At 37.0% G+C, this 22307-nt stretch overlaps 1 protein-coding gene across 5 annotated transcripts in view; it reads left to right on the plus strand.

Annotated features, from left to right (window-relative positions):
* LEKR1 (leucine, glutamate and lysine rich 1) overlaps nucleotides 1-22307 on the plus strand; it is a 273093-nt gene that overhangs the window by 183091 nt on the left and 67695 nt on the right. For all 5 annotated transcript variants that reach the window (XM_049709738.1, XM_049709737.1, XM_049709736.1 and 2 more), the window contains exons 10-12: nucleotides 4902-4983; nucleotides 19741-19818; nucleotides 20155-20358. In XM_049709738.1, the coding sequence (XP_049565695.1) occupies nucleotides 4902-4983; nucleotides 19741-19818; nucleotides 20155-20358 (364 nt within the window). The remainder of the gene's footprint in view (nucleotides 1-4901; nucleotides 4984-19740; nucleotides 19819-20154; nucleotides 20359-22307) is intronic.

A 22307-nucleotide genomic window follows, 5' to 3' on the forward strand; every position in this document is an offset into this window, starting at 1 on the left:
AGAATAAAAGGGAGAAAAAGTAGAAAGAAAGAAAGAGGATAAAAGAAAATAAAATAAGGTAAGGTAAAATAAAATAAAGTTATTCAAATAAAAAAATAATTATTAAGAAAAAAAATTTTTTAAGTAAAAAAAATCACGGACAGATTGAATCCTAGGACAAATGGTGAAAGCAAAGCTATACAGACAAAATCTCACACAGAAGCATACACATACACACTCACAAAAAGAGGAAAAGGGGAAAAAATAATAAATCTTGCTCTCAACGTACACCTCCTCAATTTGGGATGATTCATTGTGTATTGAGGTATTCCACGGATGCAGGGTACATGAAGTTGATTGTGGAGATTTAATCCGCTGCTCCTGAGGCTGCTGGGAGAGATTTCCCTTTCTCTTCTTTGTTCTCACAGCTCCCAGGGTTCAGCTTTGGATTTGGCCCCGCCTCTGCGTGTAGGTAGCCGGAGGGTGTCTGTTCTTCGCTCAGACAGGCGGGATTAAAGGAGCCGCTGATTCGGGGGCTCTGGCTCACTCAGGCCAGGGGGAGGGAGGGGTACGTAGTGTGGGGTGAGCCTGCGGCGGCAGAGGCTGGCGTGACGTTGCACCAGCCTGAGGTGCATCGTACGTTCTCCTGGGCAAGTTGTCCCTGGATCCCAGGACCCTGGCAGTGGTGGGCTGCACAGTCTCCCCGGAAGGGAGGTGTGGAGAGTGACCTGTGCTCGCACACAGGCTTCTTGGTGTTGTCAGCAGCAGCCTTAGCATCTCATGCCCATCTCTGGGGTCCGCGCTGTTAGCCGCGGCTCACGCCTGTCTCTGGAGCTCCTTCAAGCAGTGCTCTTAATCCTCTCTCCTCTCCTACCAGGAAACAAAGAGGGAAGAAAAAGTCTCTTGCTTCTTTGGCAGGTCCAGATTTTTTCCCGGACTCCCTCCGGGCTAGCCGTGGTGCACTAACCCCTTCAGGCTGTGTTTGTGTATCTGTTTTTCGTGATAGTTGTGACTATGAATTAAATGAAATAGGAGAAAGCACCCTGCACATTGCCTGGAATAAGTATACAATCAACAAACATCAACTTCCTTCCCTCATTTTTCAGAGGATAGGAGAAATGTTTTAGCTGTGCCTGTGTGAATAGAACCCTCTGGAAGCCCACATGTACTTAATAACAAAGCAACACATTATGCAACATTCATTAGAGATTGCCTTGTTTCAACTGGTTACCCTCAAAACTAAATTTTCTATGTGTACGTTATTTTATCTTTTCTCTCATATAATGATATCACTTGATAAGTGGAAAAGATGTACCATACAAATATTATCTACCAAGTTAAGTCCATATTGAATTATTTATTTATTTAAGGAGCCATTCTCTCAAATAGATCCCCTTACCCGAGTTTAAAATCTTGTCAGTTTGACTGCTGGCTAATGCATTTATTCACTGTAAGATACTAGGCAAGAGAATCAAAGAAAATCTCATTTCTCATCATCTGAAAAATGGGGCTGTTTGCACTTATGTAGCAATTTGAGGGACAACATTAATATATGTGAACATGCTGAATAAACATAAAAATTTATACCAATATCTAGTAAATTCTAATTAAAACATTTGTTTAGAGTGACTTTATTTTCTGATTTAAGGAACTGCCTCATTTTCATGAAACAAAGTTAAGAAGGCAGACTGTAGATATGTATAGAAATTTTATATATTTGTATGGATGCATAAAGTTTTTAAAGTTTAACTCCCAAATTCATTCTATGAAGCCACCATTATCCTGATAACAAAACCAGAAAAATATATCACAAAGAAAGAAAATTATAGACCAATATCACTGATATTTGGTAAGGTTGCAGGATACAAAATTAATGCACAGAAATCTCTGGCATTCCTGTACACCAACAACAAAAAATCAGAAAGAGAAATTAAGGAAACACTCCCATTTACCATTGCAACAAAAAGAAGAAAGTACCTAGGAGTAAACCTAGCTAAGGAGACAAAAGACCTGTACTCAGAAAATTATAAGACACTGATGAAAGAAATCAAAGATGACATAAACAGATGGAGAAATATACCATATCCTTGGACTGGAAGAATCAATATTGTGAAAATGACTATAGTACCCAAAGCAAGCTACAGATTCAGTGCAATCCCTATCAAATTACCAATGGCTTTCTTCACAGAAATAGAACAAAAAATCTTACAATTCATATGGAAATAAAAGACCCTGAATAACCAAAGCAATCTTGAGAAAGAAAAACGGAGTTAGAGGAATCAGGCTCCCCGACTTCAAACTGTACCACAAAGCTACAGTAATCAAGAGAGTATGGTACTGGCACAAAAACAGAAATATAAATCAATGGTACAAGATAGAGTGCCCAGAGATAAACGCATGCACATATGATCACCTAGTTTATGATAAAGGAGGCAAGAACATACAATGGAGAAAAGACAACCTCTTCAATAAGTGGTGCTGGGAAAACTGGACAGCTACATGTAAAAGAATGAAATTAGAACACTACCTAACACCATACCCAAAAATAAGCTCCAAATGGATTAAAGACTTAAATGTAAGACAATACACTATAAAACTCTTAGAGGAAAACATAGGAAAAACACTCTTTGACATAAACCACAGCAAGATCTTTTTTGACCCACCTCCTAGAGTAATGGATATAAAAACAAAAATAATCAAATGAGAACTAATTAAACTTAAAAGCTTTTGCACAGCAACAGAAACCATAAACAATACAAAAAGACAACCCTCAGAATGGGAGAAAATATTTGCAGATGAAACAACAGACAAAGGATTAATCTCCAAAATATACAAATAGCTCATGGAGCTCAATATCAAAAAAACAAACAATCCAGTTAAAAAACGGGTGGAAGACTTAAATACACATTTCACCAATGAAGACATACAGATGGCCAAGAGGCACATGAAAAGATGCTCAACATCACTAATTATTAGAGAAATGCAAATCAAAACTACAATGAGGTATCACCTCATACCAGTCAGAATGACCATTATCAAAAAATCTAGAAACAATAAATGCTGGAAAGGGTATGGTGAAAAGGGAACCCTCCTGCACTGTTGGTGGGAATGTAAATTGATACAACCACTATGGAGAACAGTATGGAGGTTCCTTAAAAAACTAAATATAGAACTGCCATATGACCCAGCAATCCCACTACTGGGCATATACCCTGAGAAAACCATAATTCAAAAAGAGACATGTGGGCTTCCCTGGTGGTGCAGTGGTTGAGAGTCTGCCTGCCGATGCAGGGAACACAGGTTCGTGCCCCAGTCCGGGAAGATCCCACATGCCATGGAGCAGCTAGGCCCATGAGCCGTGGCAGCTGAGCCTACGCGTCCGGAGCCTGTGCTCCACAATGGGAGAGGCCACAACAGTGAGAGGGCTGCGTACCGCAAAAAAAAAAAAAAAAAAAGAGAGAGACCTGTACCACAATGTTCATTGCAGCACTATTTACAATAGCCAGGATATGGAAGCAACCTAAATGTCCATCGATAGATGAATGGATAAAGAAGATGTGGCACATATATACAATGGAATATTACTCAGCCATAAAAAGAAATGAAATTGAGTTATTTGTAGTGAGGTGGGTGGACCTAGAGTCTGTCATACAGAGTGAAGTAAGTCAGAAAGAGAAAAACAAATACCATATGCTAATGCATATATATGGAATCTAAAAATAAAAGGGTGGTATTGATGAACCTAGTTGCAGGGCAGGAATAAAGAGGTAGACATAGAAAATGGACTTGAGGACATGGGGTGGGAGAGCGAAGCTGGGGCGAAGTGAGAGTAGCATCGACATGTGTACACTACCAAATGTAAAATAATTGGCTGGTTGGAAGCAGCAGCATAGCACAGGGAGATCGGCTCAGTGCTTTGTGATGACCTAGAGGGGTGGGATAGGGAGGATGGGAGGGAGGCTCAAGAGGGAGGGGATATGGGGACATGTATATGCATATGGCTGATTCACTTTGTTGTGCAACATCAACTAACACAGTATTTATTGTGAAGCAATTATACTCCAATAAAGATCTATCAAAAGTTTTTAAAAAAGATTTTAAAGTTTACTATTAAAAATATGTTATTAATGTTTAAAATTATTTTCTTCATAGAAGTCAGTTAATCCACCTGTGTAAATTTGTTTTCCACCTTTTCCCAAAAAGAGTACCAACAAGGGCTGTTATTGGGGCTGGGGTTCAGATCTTAGTCCACACACACAGGCTAATGGTGGGTCTCAGATCATTCAAGCCGTATGTTCTTTCTGCTTTAGTTTCAGTTCTGCATCCACACATGTGAGACGTGGCTGCCTGAATAATATTTCTCAAATACTACTTGAATTCCTCAGCTCAAGACTCTGTGAAAGCCAATTGCCTGCTTGTATTTTCTTGGCTTGAAAGTCATTAAAATGCCTATTAGACACTACCCAGAGTTAACAGATTCTTTACTGGAAGCCTTGCACGTGATTTATCTATTTCAGTTCTACTGGGAGGCCTTAGCAATACTTCTAAGTTCCAGGCCACAAGAGCTAGCTCAGAAAGTCAAGTGTTTCAGAAGTGAGCCATATGACCAAAAATTCATATGTGTGCCAGTGACATAAATTTCCTTTGAAAACATCAGTAAAATTTAGCCTATTAGCTGTTTGAAAATTAACATGACGTTGGGGGCAGAAAGAGGCCAATAAATTGAGTCTGTCAAAACCTATTAATTCTGTGGGATTTCAGAGTAGGGATGAGCTACATATGGTCATCCAAGCAAAGTGGAACAAACAGCTGCATTATTCTTCAGGAGGTGAGTGGCAATGCTAAAAGAATGTGGTTTACTCTATGAAAATATCTGGACACTTAAAATGTACTAATCAGAAGAACACATTATGTCATTCCAGATTTACAGTGTGAGATTGAAGCACGTGGGCTAAAACTTCAGAAGGCAGTGACTGAGATGGACAGCTACAAAGAAAAGCTCATGTAAGATGGTAAACATTAAACAGACTGTAAGAATTTAGAAAGACCCCCTGTGACTCTGGGCAGTAATTTGGATGTGTTGGTATGGTCTACTGCAATTTTTCTCAGCTACTTTTCTGGCCTATATTGAAGGACCTGTAAATATTTTTAAATATATTAAATGTTTCTTTATCTCAGTAAGAAACTTCCCTATCCAGGTATTAAAGCTCTCCCTGATTATTCAAATATAGTAACTTAATATTCTCTGAACTTTTTGTCTTATTATCTCTTTATTATCTGTCTGGAAGAAACAGCATTGAAAATGTTTCATAAGATTATTGGGATTGACATATATACACTAATATGTATAAAATAGATAACTAATAAGAACCTGCTGTATAATAAATAAATAAATAATAAATTTTAGGTTCAAAAAGACAGTTGAGTAACTTTGAAATTCTGGACTGCTTATGCCTTATATAAGTGAGAAAGAAAATATTAGAAAACAAATGATAAGAAAATGCCCCTGTAAAATATCCAGAGTACTATTTCTTTTATTTATTTATTTATTTTTCATCTTGTTTATGGTTTCCTTTGCTGTGCAAAAGCTTTTAGGTTTCATTAGGTCCCATTTGTTTATTTTTGTTTTTATTTCCATTACTCTAGGAGGTGGATCAAGAAAGATCTTCCTGTGATTTATGTCAAAAAGTGTTCTTCCTGTGTTTTCCTCTAAGATATTTATAGTGTCTGGCCTTACATTTAGGTCTCTAATCCATTTTGAGTTTATTTTTGTGTATGGTGTTAGGGAGGGTTCTAATTTCATTCTTTCACATGTAGCTGTCCAGTTTTCCCAGCACCACTTATTGAAGAGACTGTCTTTTCTCCATAGTATATCCTTGACTCCTTTGTCATAGATTAGTTGACCACAGGTACGTGGGTTTATCTCTGGGCTTTCTATCTTGTTCCATTGATCTACGTTTCTGTTTTTGTGCCAGTACCACATTGTCTTGATTACTGTAGCTTTGTAGTATAGTCTGAAGTCAGGGAGTCTGATTCCTCCAACTCCGTTTTATTCCCTCAAGACTGCTTAGGCTATTTGGGGTCTTTTGTATTTCCATACAAATTTTAAGAATTTTTGTTCTAGTTCTGTAAAAAATACCACTGGTAATTTGATAGGGATTGCATTGAATCTGTAGATTGCTTTGGGTAGTAGAGTCATTTTCACAATATTGATTCTTCCAATACAAGAACATGGTATATCTCTCCATCTGTTTGTATCATCTTTAATTTCTTTCATCAGTGTCTTATAGTTTTCTGCATACAGGTCTTTTGTCTCCCTGGGTAGGTTTATTCCTAGGTATTTTATTCTTTTCGTTGCAATGGTAAATGGGAGTGTTTCCTTAATTTCTCTTTCAGATTTTTCATCATTAGTGTATAGGAATGCCAGAGATTTCTGAGCATTAATTTTGAATCCTGCAACTTTACCAGATTCATTGATTAGCTCTAGTAGTTTTCTGGTGCCATCTTTAAGATTCTCTATGTATAGTATTATGTCATCTGCAAACAGTGACAGTTTTACTTCTTCTTTTCCAATTTCTATTCCTTTTATTTCTTTTTCTTCTCTGATTGCCATGTCTAGGACTTCCAAAACTATGTTGAATAATAGTGGTGAGAGTGGACTTCCTTGTCTTGTTCCTGATCTTAGAGGAAATGCTTTCAGTTTTTCACCATTGAGAATGATGTTTGCTGTGGGTTTGTCATATATGGCCTTTATTATGTTGAAGTAGGTTCCCTCTATGCCCACTTTCTGGAGAGTTTTTATCATAAATCGGTGTTTAACTTTGTCAAAAGCTTTTTATGCATCTATTGAGATGATCATATGGTTTTTATTCTTCGATTTGTTAATATGGTGTATCACATTGATTCATATGTGTATATTGAAGAATCCTTGCATCCCTGGGATAAATCCTACTTGATCATGGTGTATAATCCTTTTAATGTGTTGTTGCATTCAGTTTGCTAGTATTTTGTTGAGGATTTTTGCATCTATATTCATCAGTGATATTGGTCTGTAATTTTCTTTTTTTGTAGTATCTTTGTCTGGTTTTGGTATCAGGGTGATGGTGACCTCATAGAATGAGTTTGAGAGTGTTCCTTCCTCCACAATTTTTTGGAAGAGTTTGAGAAGGATGGGTATTAGCTCTTCTCTAAATGTTTGATAGAATTCACCTGTGGAGCCATCTGGTCCTGGAGTTTTGTTTGTTCGAAGATTTTTAATCACAGTTTCAATTTCATTCCTTGTGATTGGTCTGTTCATATTTTCTATTTCTTCCTGGTTCAATCATGGAAGGTTATACCTTCCTAAGAATTTGTCCATTTCTTCCAGGTTTTCCATTTTATTGGCATAGAGTTGTTTGTAGTAGTCTCAGGATGCTTTATATTTCTGCGGTGTCTGTTGTAACTTCTCCTTTTTCATTTCTAATTTTATTGGTTTGAGTCTTCTCCCTCTTTTTCTTGATGAGCCTGGCTAATGGTTTATCAATTTTGTGTATCTTCTCAAAGAACCAGCTTTTAGTTTTATTGATCTTTGCTATTGTTTTCTTTGTTTCTATTTCATTTATTTCTGCTCTGATCTTTGTGATTTCTCTCCTTGTGCTAACTTTGGGTTTTGTTCTTCTTTCTCTAGTTGCTTTAGGTGTAAGGTTGGATTGTTTATTTGAGATTTTTCTTGTTTCTTGAGTTAGGCTTGTATAGCTGTTAGAACTGCTTTTGCTGCATCCGATAGGTTTTGGATCATCGTGTTTTCATTGTCATTTTTCTCTAGGTATTTTTTGATTTCCTCTTTGATTTCTTCAGTGATCTCTTGATTAATTAGTAAAGTATTGTTTAGCCTCCATGTGTTTGTGTTTTTTATGGTTCTTCCCCTATAATTCATTTCTAATCTCATAGCGTTGTGGTCAGAAAAGATGCTTGATATGATTTCAATTTTCTTAAATTTACTAAGCGTTGATTTGTGACCCAAGATGTTATCTACCCTGGAGAATGTTCTGTGCGCACTTGAGAAGAAAGTGTAATCTGCTGTTTTTGGATGGAATGTCCTATAAATATCACTTAAATCTATCTGGTCTATTGTGTCATTTAAAGCTTCTGTTTCCTTATTTATTTTCATTTTGGATGATCTGTCCATTGGTGTAAGTGAGGTGTGAACGTCCCCCATTATTATTGTGTTACTGTCAATTCCCTCTTTTATAGCTGTTAGCAGTTGCCTTATGTATTGAGGTGCTCCTATGTTGGGTGCATATATATTTATAATTGTTATATCTTCTTCTTGGGTTGGTCCCTTGATCATTATGTAGTGTCCTTCCTTGTCTCTTGTAACATTCTTTATTTTAAAGTCTGTTTTATCTGATATGAGTATTGCTACTCCAGCTTTCTTTTGATTTCCATTTGCATGGAATATCTTTTTCTATCCCCTCACTTTCAGTCTGTATGTGTCCCTAGGTCTGAAGTGGGTCTCTTGTAGACAGCATATATATGGGTCTTGTTTTTGTATCCATTCAGCAAGCCTGTGTCTTTTGGTTGGTGCATTTAATCCATTCATGTTTAAGGTAATTATCGATATGTATGTTCCTATGACCATTTTCTTAATTGTTTTGGGTTTGTTTTTGTAGGTCCTTTTCTTCTCTTGTGTTTCCCACGTAGAGAAGTTCCTTTAGCATTTGTTGTAGAGCTGGTTTGGTGGTGCTGAATTCTCTTAGCTTTTGCTTCTCTGTAAAGCTTTTGATTTCTCCATCGAATCTGAGTGAGATCCTTGCCGGGTAGAGTAATCTTGGTTGTAGGTTCTTCCCTTTCATCACTTTAAGTGTATCATGCCACTCCCTCTGGCTTGTGGCGTTTCTGCTGAGAAGTCAGCTGTTAACCTTATGGGAGTTCCCTTGTATGTTATGTGTCATTTTTCCCTTGCTGCTTTCAATAATTTTTCTTTGTCCTTAGTTTTTGCCAATTTGATTACTATGTGTCTCGGAGTGTTTCTCCTTGGGTTTATCCTGTGTGGGACTCTCTGTGCTCCCTAGAGTTGGGTGGCTATTTCCTTTCCCATGTTAGGGAAGTTTTCGACTATAATCTCTTCAAATATTTTCTTTTTTTCTCTCTCTCTTCTCCTTCTGGGACCCCTATAATGCGAATGTTGTTGCCTTTAATGTTGTCCCAGAAGTCTCTTAGGCTGTCTTCATTTATTTTCTTTTTTTTTTTCTTTATTCTGTTCTGCAGCAGTGAATTCCACCATTCTGTCTTCCAGGTCACTTATCCGTTCTTCTGCCTCAGTTATTCTGCTATTGATTCCTTCTAGTGTAGTTTGCATTTTAGTTATTGTATTGTTCATCTCTGTTTGTTTGTTCTTTAATTCATCTAGGTCTTTGTTAAACATTTCTTGCATCTTCTCGATCTTTGCCTCCATTCTTTTTCTGAGGTCCTAGATCATCTTCACTATCATTATTGTGAATTATTTTTCTGGAAGGTTGCCTGTCTCCCTTCATTTAGTTGTTTTTCTGGGGTTTTATCTTTTTCCTTCATCTGGTACGTAGCCCTCTGCTTTTTCATCTCGTCTGTCTTGCTGTGAATGTGGTTTTTGTTCCACAGGCTGCAGGATTGTAGTTCTTCTTGCTTTTGCTGTCTGCCCTCTCTATTTCTTTTAGAAATGATTTTATTTCAGAAATTTCAAAAATGATAGTATAAATATAGTACATCTATAATTATAACACTAAAATAGAATTTATATAATCTTTGAAAAGTAAATAAATTCTTTTACTTTGTGGTATGTAATCTGGTAGCTTTGGTTTTCAGTTCCTATGTTTTAGAAGGATGAACCTCATAAGAAATATAAATACTGAAAATTCTTAGCAACTAAATGTTGTGTTGACCATGGACTATTCCTAAGAACAATGTGTTCAACAAAATCCTTAAAAACACAAGGAAGAACAAATTCCAAAAATACTCTATCAAATTAATGTATAATTTGATTATTTGTAGTAAAATAATTTATTTTCAAAATCCAAGAAAAACCAAATATTCATGCTTTATAACACTGTGGTCAATAGTTCAGTAAATAATAGTTCAACTGTCTGTACATGATAGTTGGGGTTGAAGGAATAAGTGGGCAAGAGGTCCTAGGATGACTCACTGCACCCAGCAAGAACTTTCTGATGAGAAGCTACGTGAAAAAAAGAAGCAAGATGGGAATTGCCAGAAAATTGTTAATCCCCACCCTCTAGTTACATCAGGGAGGGCTTTGGCCTCATGAATGTCTCATGCGGGAGGGCCTGCCTCATCAGACCACAGCCCATTTAATATTAATACATGCTTTGTGATATTTTTGTTAATTTTAATATAATTTATAATATGAGTGCTAAGAAATAAGAGTCAGAGTAGATTGGAGTTGGAGGGAGAAAATACCACTCAGTAAAGTCCATCAAATGAATTACCTGGAGGAAATCACTGTAGAATTGTAGAAATACTGATGCTGTTTTATAATAAAACTGGTGCTTCCTGTGTGAGAACTTTTTAAAATTAGAAAATGGGCAGAGCATCCACTTTTAGAAAACTTGATGAAAGATAGAGCCAGTTAAATGGTCTCACCTGATGGAGACCTTTCTCTGTGCTGCCTGTACCTAGCCTAGCTCTTCCATCTCTACTCCGTCTACCCTCCTTCACTACTAGGATGAAGTTGAAGTTGAGTAGGGCAGGCATGTAGGATCAGAGCCTGGGACTGCTCAGGGTACTCAGAGCTCAGGAAGTCCCCAGTAGTATGTAAGTACTATTTTATTTATAGATTAAAACCAAATTTTCAACTTGGCCATTGTTTTATGGTAAATTCAGTTTGAAGTCAAAATAATTCACTCAAAATTTTTGACATGCCATTTCTTAATAAATTGAAGATTTGCTCTATATACCCAAACCTGTTTGAACTTCCAGAAATTGGAAGGTGGTGTGAAATCAGATTTTTAAAAAATTTTTATCCTCACTCTTTGTGGAGGCTGGGGTGAGGAATGGTTTCACCCATCCAGCTTAAGATAATTGTTTTGTTTAAAGATTTTTAAATGTTTTGATATACGTTTTGTGGGTTTTTACTTACGGGGAAAAGGCAGTTTTTAAATGGATGAACTTCGGGTTCTTTTTTTCCTAAGATTTGTAAGAAAATATTTTCCAAGGTTTATAAGAACTTGTTGTATATTTGAAAATAGAGATTTTATCACTTAGGATTCTTTGAGCTATAAGTAACAGAGGTAGAGTGGTTTCAGGTTTAGTCAATCCAGTGACTCAACAATATCACCAAGGATCTTGATGATCTTTCTGTCTCTATTCTGCTGCCCTCAGCACTGGCTTCACCCCAAGGCTAAGTCTCCTATGATCATGACATGGCTGCAATTCCAGGTACCACATCCAAATGTAACCACCCCAGTGGCAGGAAGGGCCTGTTTTTCTGGTGTCTCCTTAGAAGTGAGATAAAAATTTCTCAGAAGCCACCAAACAGCCATCTCCTTACATCTCTTGGCTAGAACACTTTACATACCCTCTCCTAAATGAATCACTGGCAAGGGGAACAGGACTACCACAGTTAGCTCAGGTCAGGCAGGATTCACCCTGAGAACAGATGATAATGGGGCTCTGATGGCCAGGAAGACAGCTATAGTACATGTCCAGAAGGTAACTAGTAATGTTTACTAGAGGTAGAGTGTTAGTGATGCTCTGAAAATTGATAACATCTTCTACAAATTTATTTGTGTCATAATATCTAGATTAATTTAGGGAAGACCTTCCTGAAGTAATGAAAACTGTGGATGCTGTGAAATGCAACTTTATTACTTTTAAATATTTATGTAGAGAGAGGGAGAGAGAACTAGGAAATAACACTTTTATTTTATATATATGTATATAGGATAAGATAAGTAAATAAGACTAATAAGAAAGGCTGCTATAGAGGGTGAGAAGTTTTTAGGAATTCCTGAAAGCGAATACATAGGAAGGATAATAAAAAGGGTCAACTCTGCGGAGGAATAAACTAGAGGAAAACCAGTTGTGTGGTGGGCATGTGACGGGCAGTACTTTACCTGGAATCAGTTAACACAAAGAGAGGGGAGTGGGATAAGGCAAAATCATCAGAACAGTGGTTCTCAAACTCCAAACTTCTTCTGCAGAAGAATCCTGGGTAGTTTACTGAAACTGTGTATTACAGTATGACCTCCCTCACAGACCCAATCCCAGGATCAGTTTCTGGGCTCCATTCCCACAGACATTCTGGCTTTAAGTTTGGGTTTGGGGTGTCCCTGAGCAATCTGCATTTGTAATGCACTCCCCCCACCACACACATACAATTCTGATTCAGGTGATCCAATGAAGCCCACTCTGAGGGATCATATTTGGAACATTTAAGCCACTGGCCCCTCACCAGCCCCACCCCACCCCTAATCAACAGGTCCCGTGTGAAGCAGCATTTGCAAGGGATCTGCACCCAGAATAAAGCAATGAGTGTGGGGACTGGAGCTGGGGAGCCTGCCAGCTACTGAACCCCAGAGGCCACGGTCCCCACATCCCAAGACAAACCTCCAGTGCCCCCACCATACTCTGCCCCTTCATCACAACCTTCAGAAACAATCTAGGGCAACAATAAACAGCAAAGCAGACAACAAACCAGAATCTTAGGCTTAGGATGAACACCCAACCAAAGATTACCAGGTATGTGAGAAAAACCTTCCCCCAGCCTTGTTCACATGCCTCTGAATTCACACAGAAAAGCTTTAACACCTAGAGAGATTGTTAAATAGCAAACAAGCAGATGTTAAGATAAATTTTTAAAGTTAGGATATACTTCAAAGTATGTCCAGGATTGTAACCATTAAAGAACAGGCTGTTACCAAAAAAAACTATTAGGAATTTTAGAGATTAAAAATATGGCTCCAGAAAAATGATTCCATTCATGTTTAAAATGTATATGAATGTACATACAAATATATATGGATTCAAATTCATTGAATAAATGATTGGTAGGATTACAACAGTTCCTTCTGGAAGTGAGAGCCAGGGGTGTATAGAGACTCTTATTTTACCCTATATACTTATATATTGCTTAAATAGCTTACAGTGTGAATGTGTTCATTTTCACATATGTAATGAAAAGAACAAAATTCACTTTAAATGATTTATAATTTATCAGTTACTAGTGAATATGTCTCAAGTGGTGATATGAAATATACTTTCTAATTTGGGGAACTTTGTTACATGCTTACACTTTAATTTTATTAGCAGCCACCTCCTCCTCATTTAACTAATAATTGTAAGCAGTAATCAGCCATAACCAGCATAAATTTCTTGTTTATAAAGCTCTTGACCAAATTACAGCAACATTTTGCACAGTTGAGATGTTCTTGGAACATTATTATTGCCTTCTAAGATATAATGTTCTCCTGATTTTCCTCTTCTGTCATCATTCATGAGAATTTTTTGCCTAGAAAGCAGGTGGTCTGGTGGCAATCCAGTGTCAGAGTACAGATACACTTTCACTTGATCCTAGATTTAACAGGCTAGGTTTCCTTCATTGACTCATTCAATACAAAATGCTCATGGAGAGGCAGTTATGTGCCATGACTCTTTTGTGTACAAGCACTAGATACTGAAGTAACAAGATTAACAAGCTACAATAGGTAATTTCAGGTAACGTTAAGTGCTGCAAAAATATAAAACAGGCATAAAAGAATGTGAGTGTTGGAGAAGAGTGGTATCCTTTTGATAGAGTGGCATCCCTGGGCAAATGACCTTTTTTTTTTTTTTTTTTCCCCCGGTACGCGGGCCTCTCACTGTTGTGGCCTCTCCCGTTGTGGAGCACAGGCTCCGGACGCGCAGGCTCACCGGCCATGGCTCACGGGCCCAGCCGCTCTGCGGCATGTGGGATCTTCCCGAACCGGGGCACGAACCCGTGTCCCCTGCATTGGCAGGCGGACTCTCAACCACTGCGCCACCAGGGAAGCCCCAGATGACCTTTGAGTTAAGATCTGAGTTACAGAAAGGAGCTAACAGTGCTAATAAGCTAACATCCGGAAGCAGAGAGATCAAGGACAAAAAATTCTTGGGAGTGAGTTTTACAAGTTAAAGAAACATGAAGGCCAGTTGTGGTAGATGGAATAACGGCTTCCAAAGATTTTCATGTCCTAATCCCTGAAATCTGTGAGTACATTATCCTATGTGGCAAAAGGGATTTTGCACATGTTTAAATTAGGGATATAGAGCTGGGGAGATTATGTTGGATTATTCAGGCAGGCTCAATGTTATAACTGCAAAGGTCCTTATAAGATGAAAGCAAGAGGGTCAAAGTCACAAAAGTGGATGTGAGGATGGAAGCAGAGGTTGGAGTAATGTGATTTGAAGATGGAAGAAGGGGCCACAAGCCAAGGAATGCATGTGGTCTCTAGAAGCTAGAAAAGGCAGGAAAACAGATTCTCCTCTAGAGCTTCCAGGGGGAACACAGCCCTCAAGACATCTTGATTTTAGGACTTCTTACCTTAGAAATGTAAGATAATAAATTTGTGTTGTTTTTAAACCCCTACATTTGTGGTAATTTGTTACAGCAGCAATAAGAAATGAATATACCAGTGTGTCCAAAGCCCAGTGAGGATTTTGGATTTATGCAGAGGGCAGAGGGAAACTCTTGGAGGTTTGGCAATAGAGAGAACTGATTTGATTTGTTTTAAAAGGGTGGCATGGCTGCTGCATGGAGAATGGACTGAAGTGGGAGTGCAAGAGCGATCAGGGAGACTAGGTGGGAGCCCCAGCGTACATGCAAGTGAGAAGTGGCTGGTTTAGTGTAAGGCTATAGTGTGGAGATGGAGAGAAATATATGCCAGGGGTCGCTCTCACAGGATTTACTGATGGAGTAGATGTGGCCGGGGAGGAAGAGGACGGGAAAAGAAAGGAAATAATAAAGGATGGGGTTTGGGGCTTTTCAGCATCAGGTAGACAGTTGAGAGGCAGTAGAGTATAGTGACTAACAGCCTGGAAGCCAAATCCAGACTGCTGGGGCAGTACTACTTAGCATTATGTCACCTTGGGCGTGTTACTTAGCTCTCTGTTTTCAGTTTCCTCACCTGTAACAAGGGCTGAGTAAGGGCTGGTTTGAGCTTCGTGTGAGATATATAAGGTGTTACCTAATAGTATCATTATGAGTTGGTGCCATTTCATGAAGTGGGAAAATTTGTAAAAGAAATAGATAGGGGGGTGAGGGAAATACAAAACAATGCTTTTGATCTGTTAGATTTGAGATGCTTTTTGGACAGCAAAGTAGAAATATCAAGGAGGCAGTTTAAGAATGGCTATTTCACATAAAGAAGTGGAATGGTATGACCCTTGCCTTTCAAATTAGAGGAAAATATCCAACTACTCTATCTTATTTCCTTTGCTTTGATTGGCAGGAGCAGCAGGGGCCTTTCTGAAGGCTTATTCAAAGCAGTTGAAGAGAAAGGATTAACACTATTTGCTGAGGGTAAAAGAAGGAATGCAGTGTTTAAAGAGATGTAGGCATTCTTTCTATTCCTTCCAATTCCTCCCATCCTAATGAAGGGGAAGATAACAGTTGGGCAGTGAAGGGCAGACCATAAAAAGAGTGGCTTAACTGGCGTGGGGGTGGGAGATGACCATAGTGAGGGGAGTTCTTGGGATGGTAGACTGCCCAGGGACCTTTTTTTCTTAAATTGCAGCCAAAATTTATTGGCCACATAGTAAAATAACCACTTAAAGGTGTTCTGCTGTCCCTGACTCTAGATTTGGAAAAGTGTGTATAAGAGTCTGAACATAGAGTGAAAGTTGTGGCTGGGGCTGCTGAATCTCAAAGCGTTTCTAAAAGGAACATTGTTGTTTGACTTAAAAGTAAATGTATAAAACTTGGCAAATACAGGAATCCACAAAAAAAACCATCATCTTTATATTTCGATATCCTTATAGTCCATTTTTCTAAGTAATGCATATTTTAAACATATTTTCACTTAGTAATATATCCTGGATATTTTCCCATGTCATTACATGATATATTTATAGTTATCAAATAGCTATGTAGTATTCTAATCTGTGGATGAATCATAACTTATTTTCTAATCCCTTGAATTTTAAAATTTCCAAATTTTTCACTTTTATAAGCAAGGTATTTTGAAATTCATAGAGATAAATCTTTCTATTCACATGCAGTTATTTCCTTAGGATAATTTTTGCTAGACTCAAACTTGCATATTTTTAAGACTATTAATTCATAATGACTCATTACCTTGCAATAAGATTTTATTGATTTATAATCTCAGCAGTGTTTGTAAATACCTATTTCTCCACTTCCTAGCTAATACTGGGTAGTATAACTAAGAAAAAAAAAAATCCTAGTTTAATGAAAACTTGTACCCCTGCATCTTTGGCTCTTTGTATTCTTTCCTTTGTGAGTCACCTGAGTACAACCTTTGCTCACTCTTTAATGGCATGTCACTCTTTTCCTTATTCTTTATTTTCTAATGTTTTACTTGGAAATAATTTCAAACTTACAGAAAGTTGTAAACATGATGATAGTACAAAGAGCACACAAATAGGCTTTACCCAGATTCATCTATTATTAATGTTTTAACCCATTTGTTTTTTCCCCTCACCCCTACCCCTGTCCCCTCAACCTTTTCTCTCTCTCTCTCTCTCCCCCTGAAACCCACACAGAAATTTTCCTGCACCATTTGAGGATAAGTTACATACAACACGACCCTTTACTTCTAAATAGTTTAGCCTGCCTTTCCTCAGGACAGTGATACTTCATATAACCAGGAGGGTAATCAATGTTATAATTTTACATACAATAATTACATTAATAATATTCTAATCTAGCATCCATATTCTAATTTTCTGAGTGGGCCTTTATAATATTTTCTCCTCTAGCACATAGTCCAGGTAGGGTCAGCCTTCTTGGTATGTCTCTTTAGCCTCCTTAAATCTGGAATATTTCCAGTCCGTCTTTGTCTTTTTATGACATGGACATTTTTGAAGAATGCAGAACCCCTCATACTTTTTTAAACAAAATATTTTTCATTTTGTATTTTTCTGGTTTCCTCTTGATTGGATTAAGGATATGTACTCTCAGCCAGAAAACCACATAAGTGAGAACGAGCACTTCTCAGAGCACCACATCTAAAGGCACATGATCATCTGCCTCTCATTGGTGATGTTAATTTTGATCACCTGGTCAAGGTATTGCTCAGTTTTTCCACTGTATTATTACTGAGGGGTTTTGTTCCCTTTCAACCAGTAAGCAGTCTATAAGAGACACTTTAGGTACATACACATGCTCTGCTTTTCATCAACACTTATCCCTAGATACAGCATCCATTAATGATTTTTACCTCACCTAATCTTTATGACAGTCATTGCTAGATGATGATTTTTCCAACTCCAAGTCTCCCTGACCATTTATTAGTAAGTCCTCAGCATTCTACTTTAAATAGGAGCCTCCCTTCTTCCCATTATTTATTTACTTATTGGTATGGATTCATGAACTCCTGTTTTGTTCAGGCTTATAATTCATTACTGTACTTAATTATTTTGGCACACAAATTGTTCTAAGCTTAGCCACTGGGGGCCACTTCCGGCTGGCTCTTATGACGTTGGAACATGATCCCGTCCTCTTTCATAAGCACTTCCTTACTTTCGGTATAACAAACTGTTTCAGGTATAGCTCCTCTGCCCCAGCCTTGGAATTACCCATTTCTCTGAGTAGTCCTTGTTCCTTTGGATGTGAAGGGTATTAGAGACCAGTATCTAGGCTCTAAGTATGCTCACGTGCTGCTTGATCACGGTGATGGTTTCATGGGCTTGTACGTATGTCAAATCTGCTAAATTATGGGCAGTTTATTGTATGTTAGTATAATACTTAAAACTATTTTACAAAAAGTGGATAATAAAGGAAACAACATGTTTTAAAAAACATTTTGTCATAAAAGAAAAAGTAGAACTAAAGTATAGTGTTTAGGGATAAAACTTGGGCAATACAACTCCAAAGAAAATCAGTGATTACATAAAATTCATGAGAATGATCAATTTAGGGAGGAGGGAGTTGGCTATTATTGGGCCCAGGACATGAAGCTTCTAGGCTAGCTGATTAGGTTTTATTTTTTTACATGGATGGTAGTTGCAAAAGTTTCTTCCTTGTAATAATTCATTATATAATTGTTTATGTAATTTTCTGTAGCTTACAATTTTATCATTGTAAGCTAGAAAAGAAAATAAATGAATAAATGCTGTTCATATTCATGATATAAATAAATTATTGTTTATTAGAAATTAAAGTTATTCTGCAAGTAGGGCAAACCCATTAAGAATCTAACATTTTTTGTACATTTATAAACTTATTAAATTAGCTTTCAAAGCTATTTTAAGGTACATTCATATAATAAATTATTAATGAGAAGTCTATACAAACTGGAATATTAATCTTTCTTAATATGTTAACTTTTTGAGTATTGTTACAAAACCGAATCATATAAGATCAAGACAAATGTCTATTTCAGTTTTAGAATTTCCATTTTGTTCTTTTTAATGGTTTCTATTTCTCTGCTGAGGTTTTTTATCTTTTCACGAATTAAAGTAGATTTTCCTTTATGTCTTTGAGCGAGTTATAACTGTGCCTTCAGAAATCCTTGTCTGCTAATTTCAGTATCCGGGTCATCTCAGAGTCAGTCCCTATTAACTGTCTTTTCTCTTTAGAATAGGTCATGCTTTTCTATGTCTTCCTATGTTGAGTAATTTTTTTATATTCTGGACATTGTGAATGTTATGTTATGGAAATTCTAGATTCTGTTATATTTCTCTAAATACTGTTGTTGGTGGTGGTAGGGGTGGTGTTGCTTTAAGCAGACAATTAATTTGGTTGGCCTCAAAATGCAAACTCTGTCTCTATGGCAACAGCTCAAATCTCAGTTCAGTTCTTTCATCTTTAACTAGGCTGCTTGGAGTCTGCCCAGGGCACCTGTAGTTCAGGGCTCAGCCAGACATATGGGCAGAGTTTATATGCAGTATTTGGGATTCCCTCCCACTGGCTCACTCCCATTTGGGGTTCACTTTTCACTTTCCTGCAGCTGTGGTTGTCCCCAAACACTGTCTTGTAGTTCTTCAAGCCAGAATGACTGTGAGTTTTCTACCAGTTTTCTATCAGAATTTTGGTTCTCCTGTATGGTGCAGACTGGGGCCTGCCCTCAGGTTTAAAATCATTTAAAAAAAAAGCAACAAAAAACCCTGACCCCATGGCTGTCACCTCATTCTCAGTGTCAACTTTCCTCCAGAATCTTCGTGCTTTTGGTCACTTTCACATAGGGGTATTTTCTTTTGTTTGCTTTTTAAATGTTGTCTAAAGCTTAGACATTTTAGTTAAATGCAGATCAGTCTGACAGGAGATTACTTGGCCATTATAGAAGTGGACTGAATATTTATTTCTTTAAAGAAATAATAATATGAAGATGCTAAGAAATTTTTTTATGGATGAGTAAAGTAATGATACGGAAAAGCACATATAATTGGACTAACAGATTAGGTTATTTTTTGGCAAACAAAAACCCTTTGACTATATATTTCTAATTTCAAGGAAATCTGCATATGTAACCACAAATACAATATAAAGATAGGAAAAGTAATAAAGGAAAAACCTGTTTTTATAAAAGGGAAAAAAATTACACTTCAACTATTTTGAAATAAAATATTTGAACCTCTTTTGTATTATTTTAGGAATAAATCTAATGAAGCTGATGAGTGTCAAAGAGAACTTAGAAAACTGAAGTTCGAATCCATTATTTCTGAGTCACGGTATACACTGCAAATTTTTTATTTAATAGTTTTAGTAATTGAATTTGAAACCATATTTTAAATAACATTTAAAATGTACTTAGCTTTTCTTATTGTATTGTTTACATAAACAATACCTAATTCAAGTTTATAATATATTGAAGCTTTCATTGATTTTGCCTTTGCCTGTATGGGAAAATGTTTAAATCGCAGAACTATTCATTTACATAACGTTCTTATTTTAAAAATTAAAGTTATACTCTTTAGTTTTAAATGAGATATTTATCTATCTTTGATAAACATAAAAACATAGTATTTAATGCATATTGGTTGGGTTTTTTTCTTATTCCATTTTAGGCACACCAGATTGCTTAAAGAAAAGGAAGACTCTTTAATGACTTGTCAACAAACATATAAAACTTTACAGGAAGAACTGACTGCAAAACAAAGACAAGAAGCTGACTTAAAAAGAAGAATTAATCTTGCAGAAAATGAACTGGAAATAACCAAAACTCTTCTGAATCAGACAAAGCAAGAGGTTGTAACACTGAAAAGTGAAAGGTACAGTCAAGAATAATTTCTTCCAAATATATTTTATGTTTAAGTCAGTATTCCATATATATTTGAAACACCAAGGTCCTATATATTTTGATAACAGTAAAATCACAGTATTAAAGATATATTTCACCTGAAAGGTCATTGCATCCCACCACCTCATTTTACAAGTGATTAAACTGAATCCCAAATTGGTTAAATGACTTGCTTAACATCACACAGTTAGTGCAAGTAGAGATGGAACCCACATGGCATTTGGTGTTAGATTTTTGTTGAAAAGAATCAAAAAGATCATGTGTGGTATTTATACTACTCAGCTTTACCTCAGCCAGTAATTGGTGGATTCTATCATTTTCCAATAGAAAAACATCTTTTTATGTCACTTTTTCCTTTTATTAGCTCCTACTTTTCTTCTCTCTTTGTTATTTGTCAATACCTGTTATTGGGGACTCTCCACGAGCAAAGATACCTCTGGTGTTGCGATAGTATCAAGGATACTAAGAAGCATATTCCTCCACACAATCTAGATATTTTTGCTCAGTTAATTTGTCTTTAAATTAAACTTACCTGTACTTAGTATCTCAACCCTGCTTTCTTTCTTTTTGTTTTCATTTGCCTGATAATGTCTTTTATTCTTTCTGAGTCCTTTTGTTTTGAATTCATATTGATATATAGCACAAATTTGGGGGGTTTGTTGGTTTTTATTAAATATAGGAGTCTTTAAGGGGACATATTATGCCATTTACATTTATTGATATAACTATTATATTCCATAAGAACAGAAGTTCCATAAGGGCAGGAATTTTTGTCTTGTATTATTCTCTGTGTATAGAAGGCACAATTGGCTATTTGTTTTTCATTCTCCTATCATATTCTTTCCATTGGAGTAGAATTGTTTTACAATGTTGGCTTAGTTTCTGCTGTACAATGAAGTGAATCAGCTATATGTATACCTATATCCCCTCCCTCTTGGACCTCCCTCCCACTCCCTGCCCCATCACACCCATAACGGAGCACCCGTCACAGAGCACCGAGCTGCGCTTCCTGTGCTTTATAGCATGTTCCCACTAGCTAGCTATTTTTTATGCATGGTAGTGTATATATGTCAAGCCTAATCTCCCAGTTCATCCCACCCTCCTCTTCCCCCTCTGTGTCCACATGTTCGTTCTCTATGTCTACCTCTCTATTCCTGCCCTGCAAATAGATTCATCTGTACCATTTTTCTAGATTCCACATATATGCGTCAATATACGATATTTGTTTTTCTCTTTCTGACTTACTTCACTCTGTATGACAAACTCTAGACCATCCACATCTCTACAAATGACCCAATTTCATTTCTTTTTATGGCTGAGTAATATTCCATTGTGTATATGTACCACATCTCCTTTATCCATCTGTTGATGGACATTTAGGTTGTTTCCATGTCCTGGCTATTGTAAATAGTGCTGCAGTGAACATTGGGGTACCTGTGTCTTTTTGAATTATGGTTTTCTCAAGGTATATGCCCAGTAGTGGGATTGCTGTATCATATGGTACTTCTATTTTTAGTTTTTTAAGGAACCTCCATACTGTTCTTCACAGTGCTTATATCAATTTACATTCCCACCAACAGTGCAAGAGGGTTCCCTTTTCTCCACACCCTCTCCAGCATTTATTGTTTCTAGATTTTTTGATGATGGCCATTCTGACTTGTGTTAGGTGATACCTCATTGTAGTTTTGATTTGCATTTCTCTAATAATTAGTGATGTTGAGCATCTTTTCATGTGCCTCTTGGCCATCTGTATGTCTTCTTTGGTGAAATGTCTATTTAGGTCTTCCACCCATTTTTTGATTGGGTTGTTTGTTTTCTTGATATTGAGCCCCATAAGTTGTTTGTATATTTTGGAGATTAATCCTTTGTCCATTGCTTCGTTTGCAAATATTTTCTCCCATTCTGAGGGTTTTCTTTTCG

Source organism: Orcinus orca, chromosome 5 (genome assembly GCF_937001465.1).
Source record: "Orcinus orca chromosome 5, mOrcOrc1.1, whole genome shotgun sequence".
Classification (NCBI taxonomy): Eukaryota; Metazoa; Chordata; class Mammalia; order Artiodactyla; family Delphinidae; genus Orcinus; species Orcinus orca.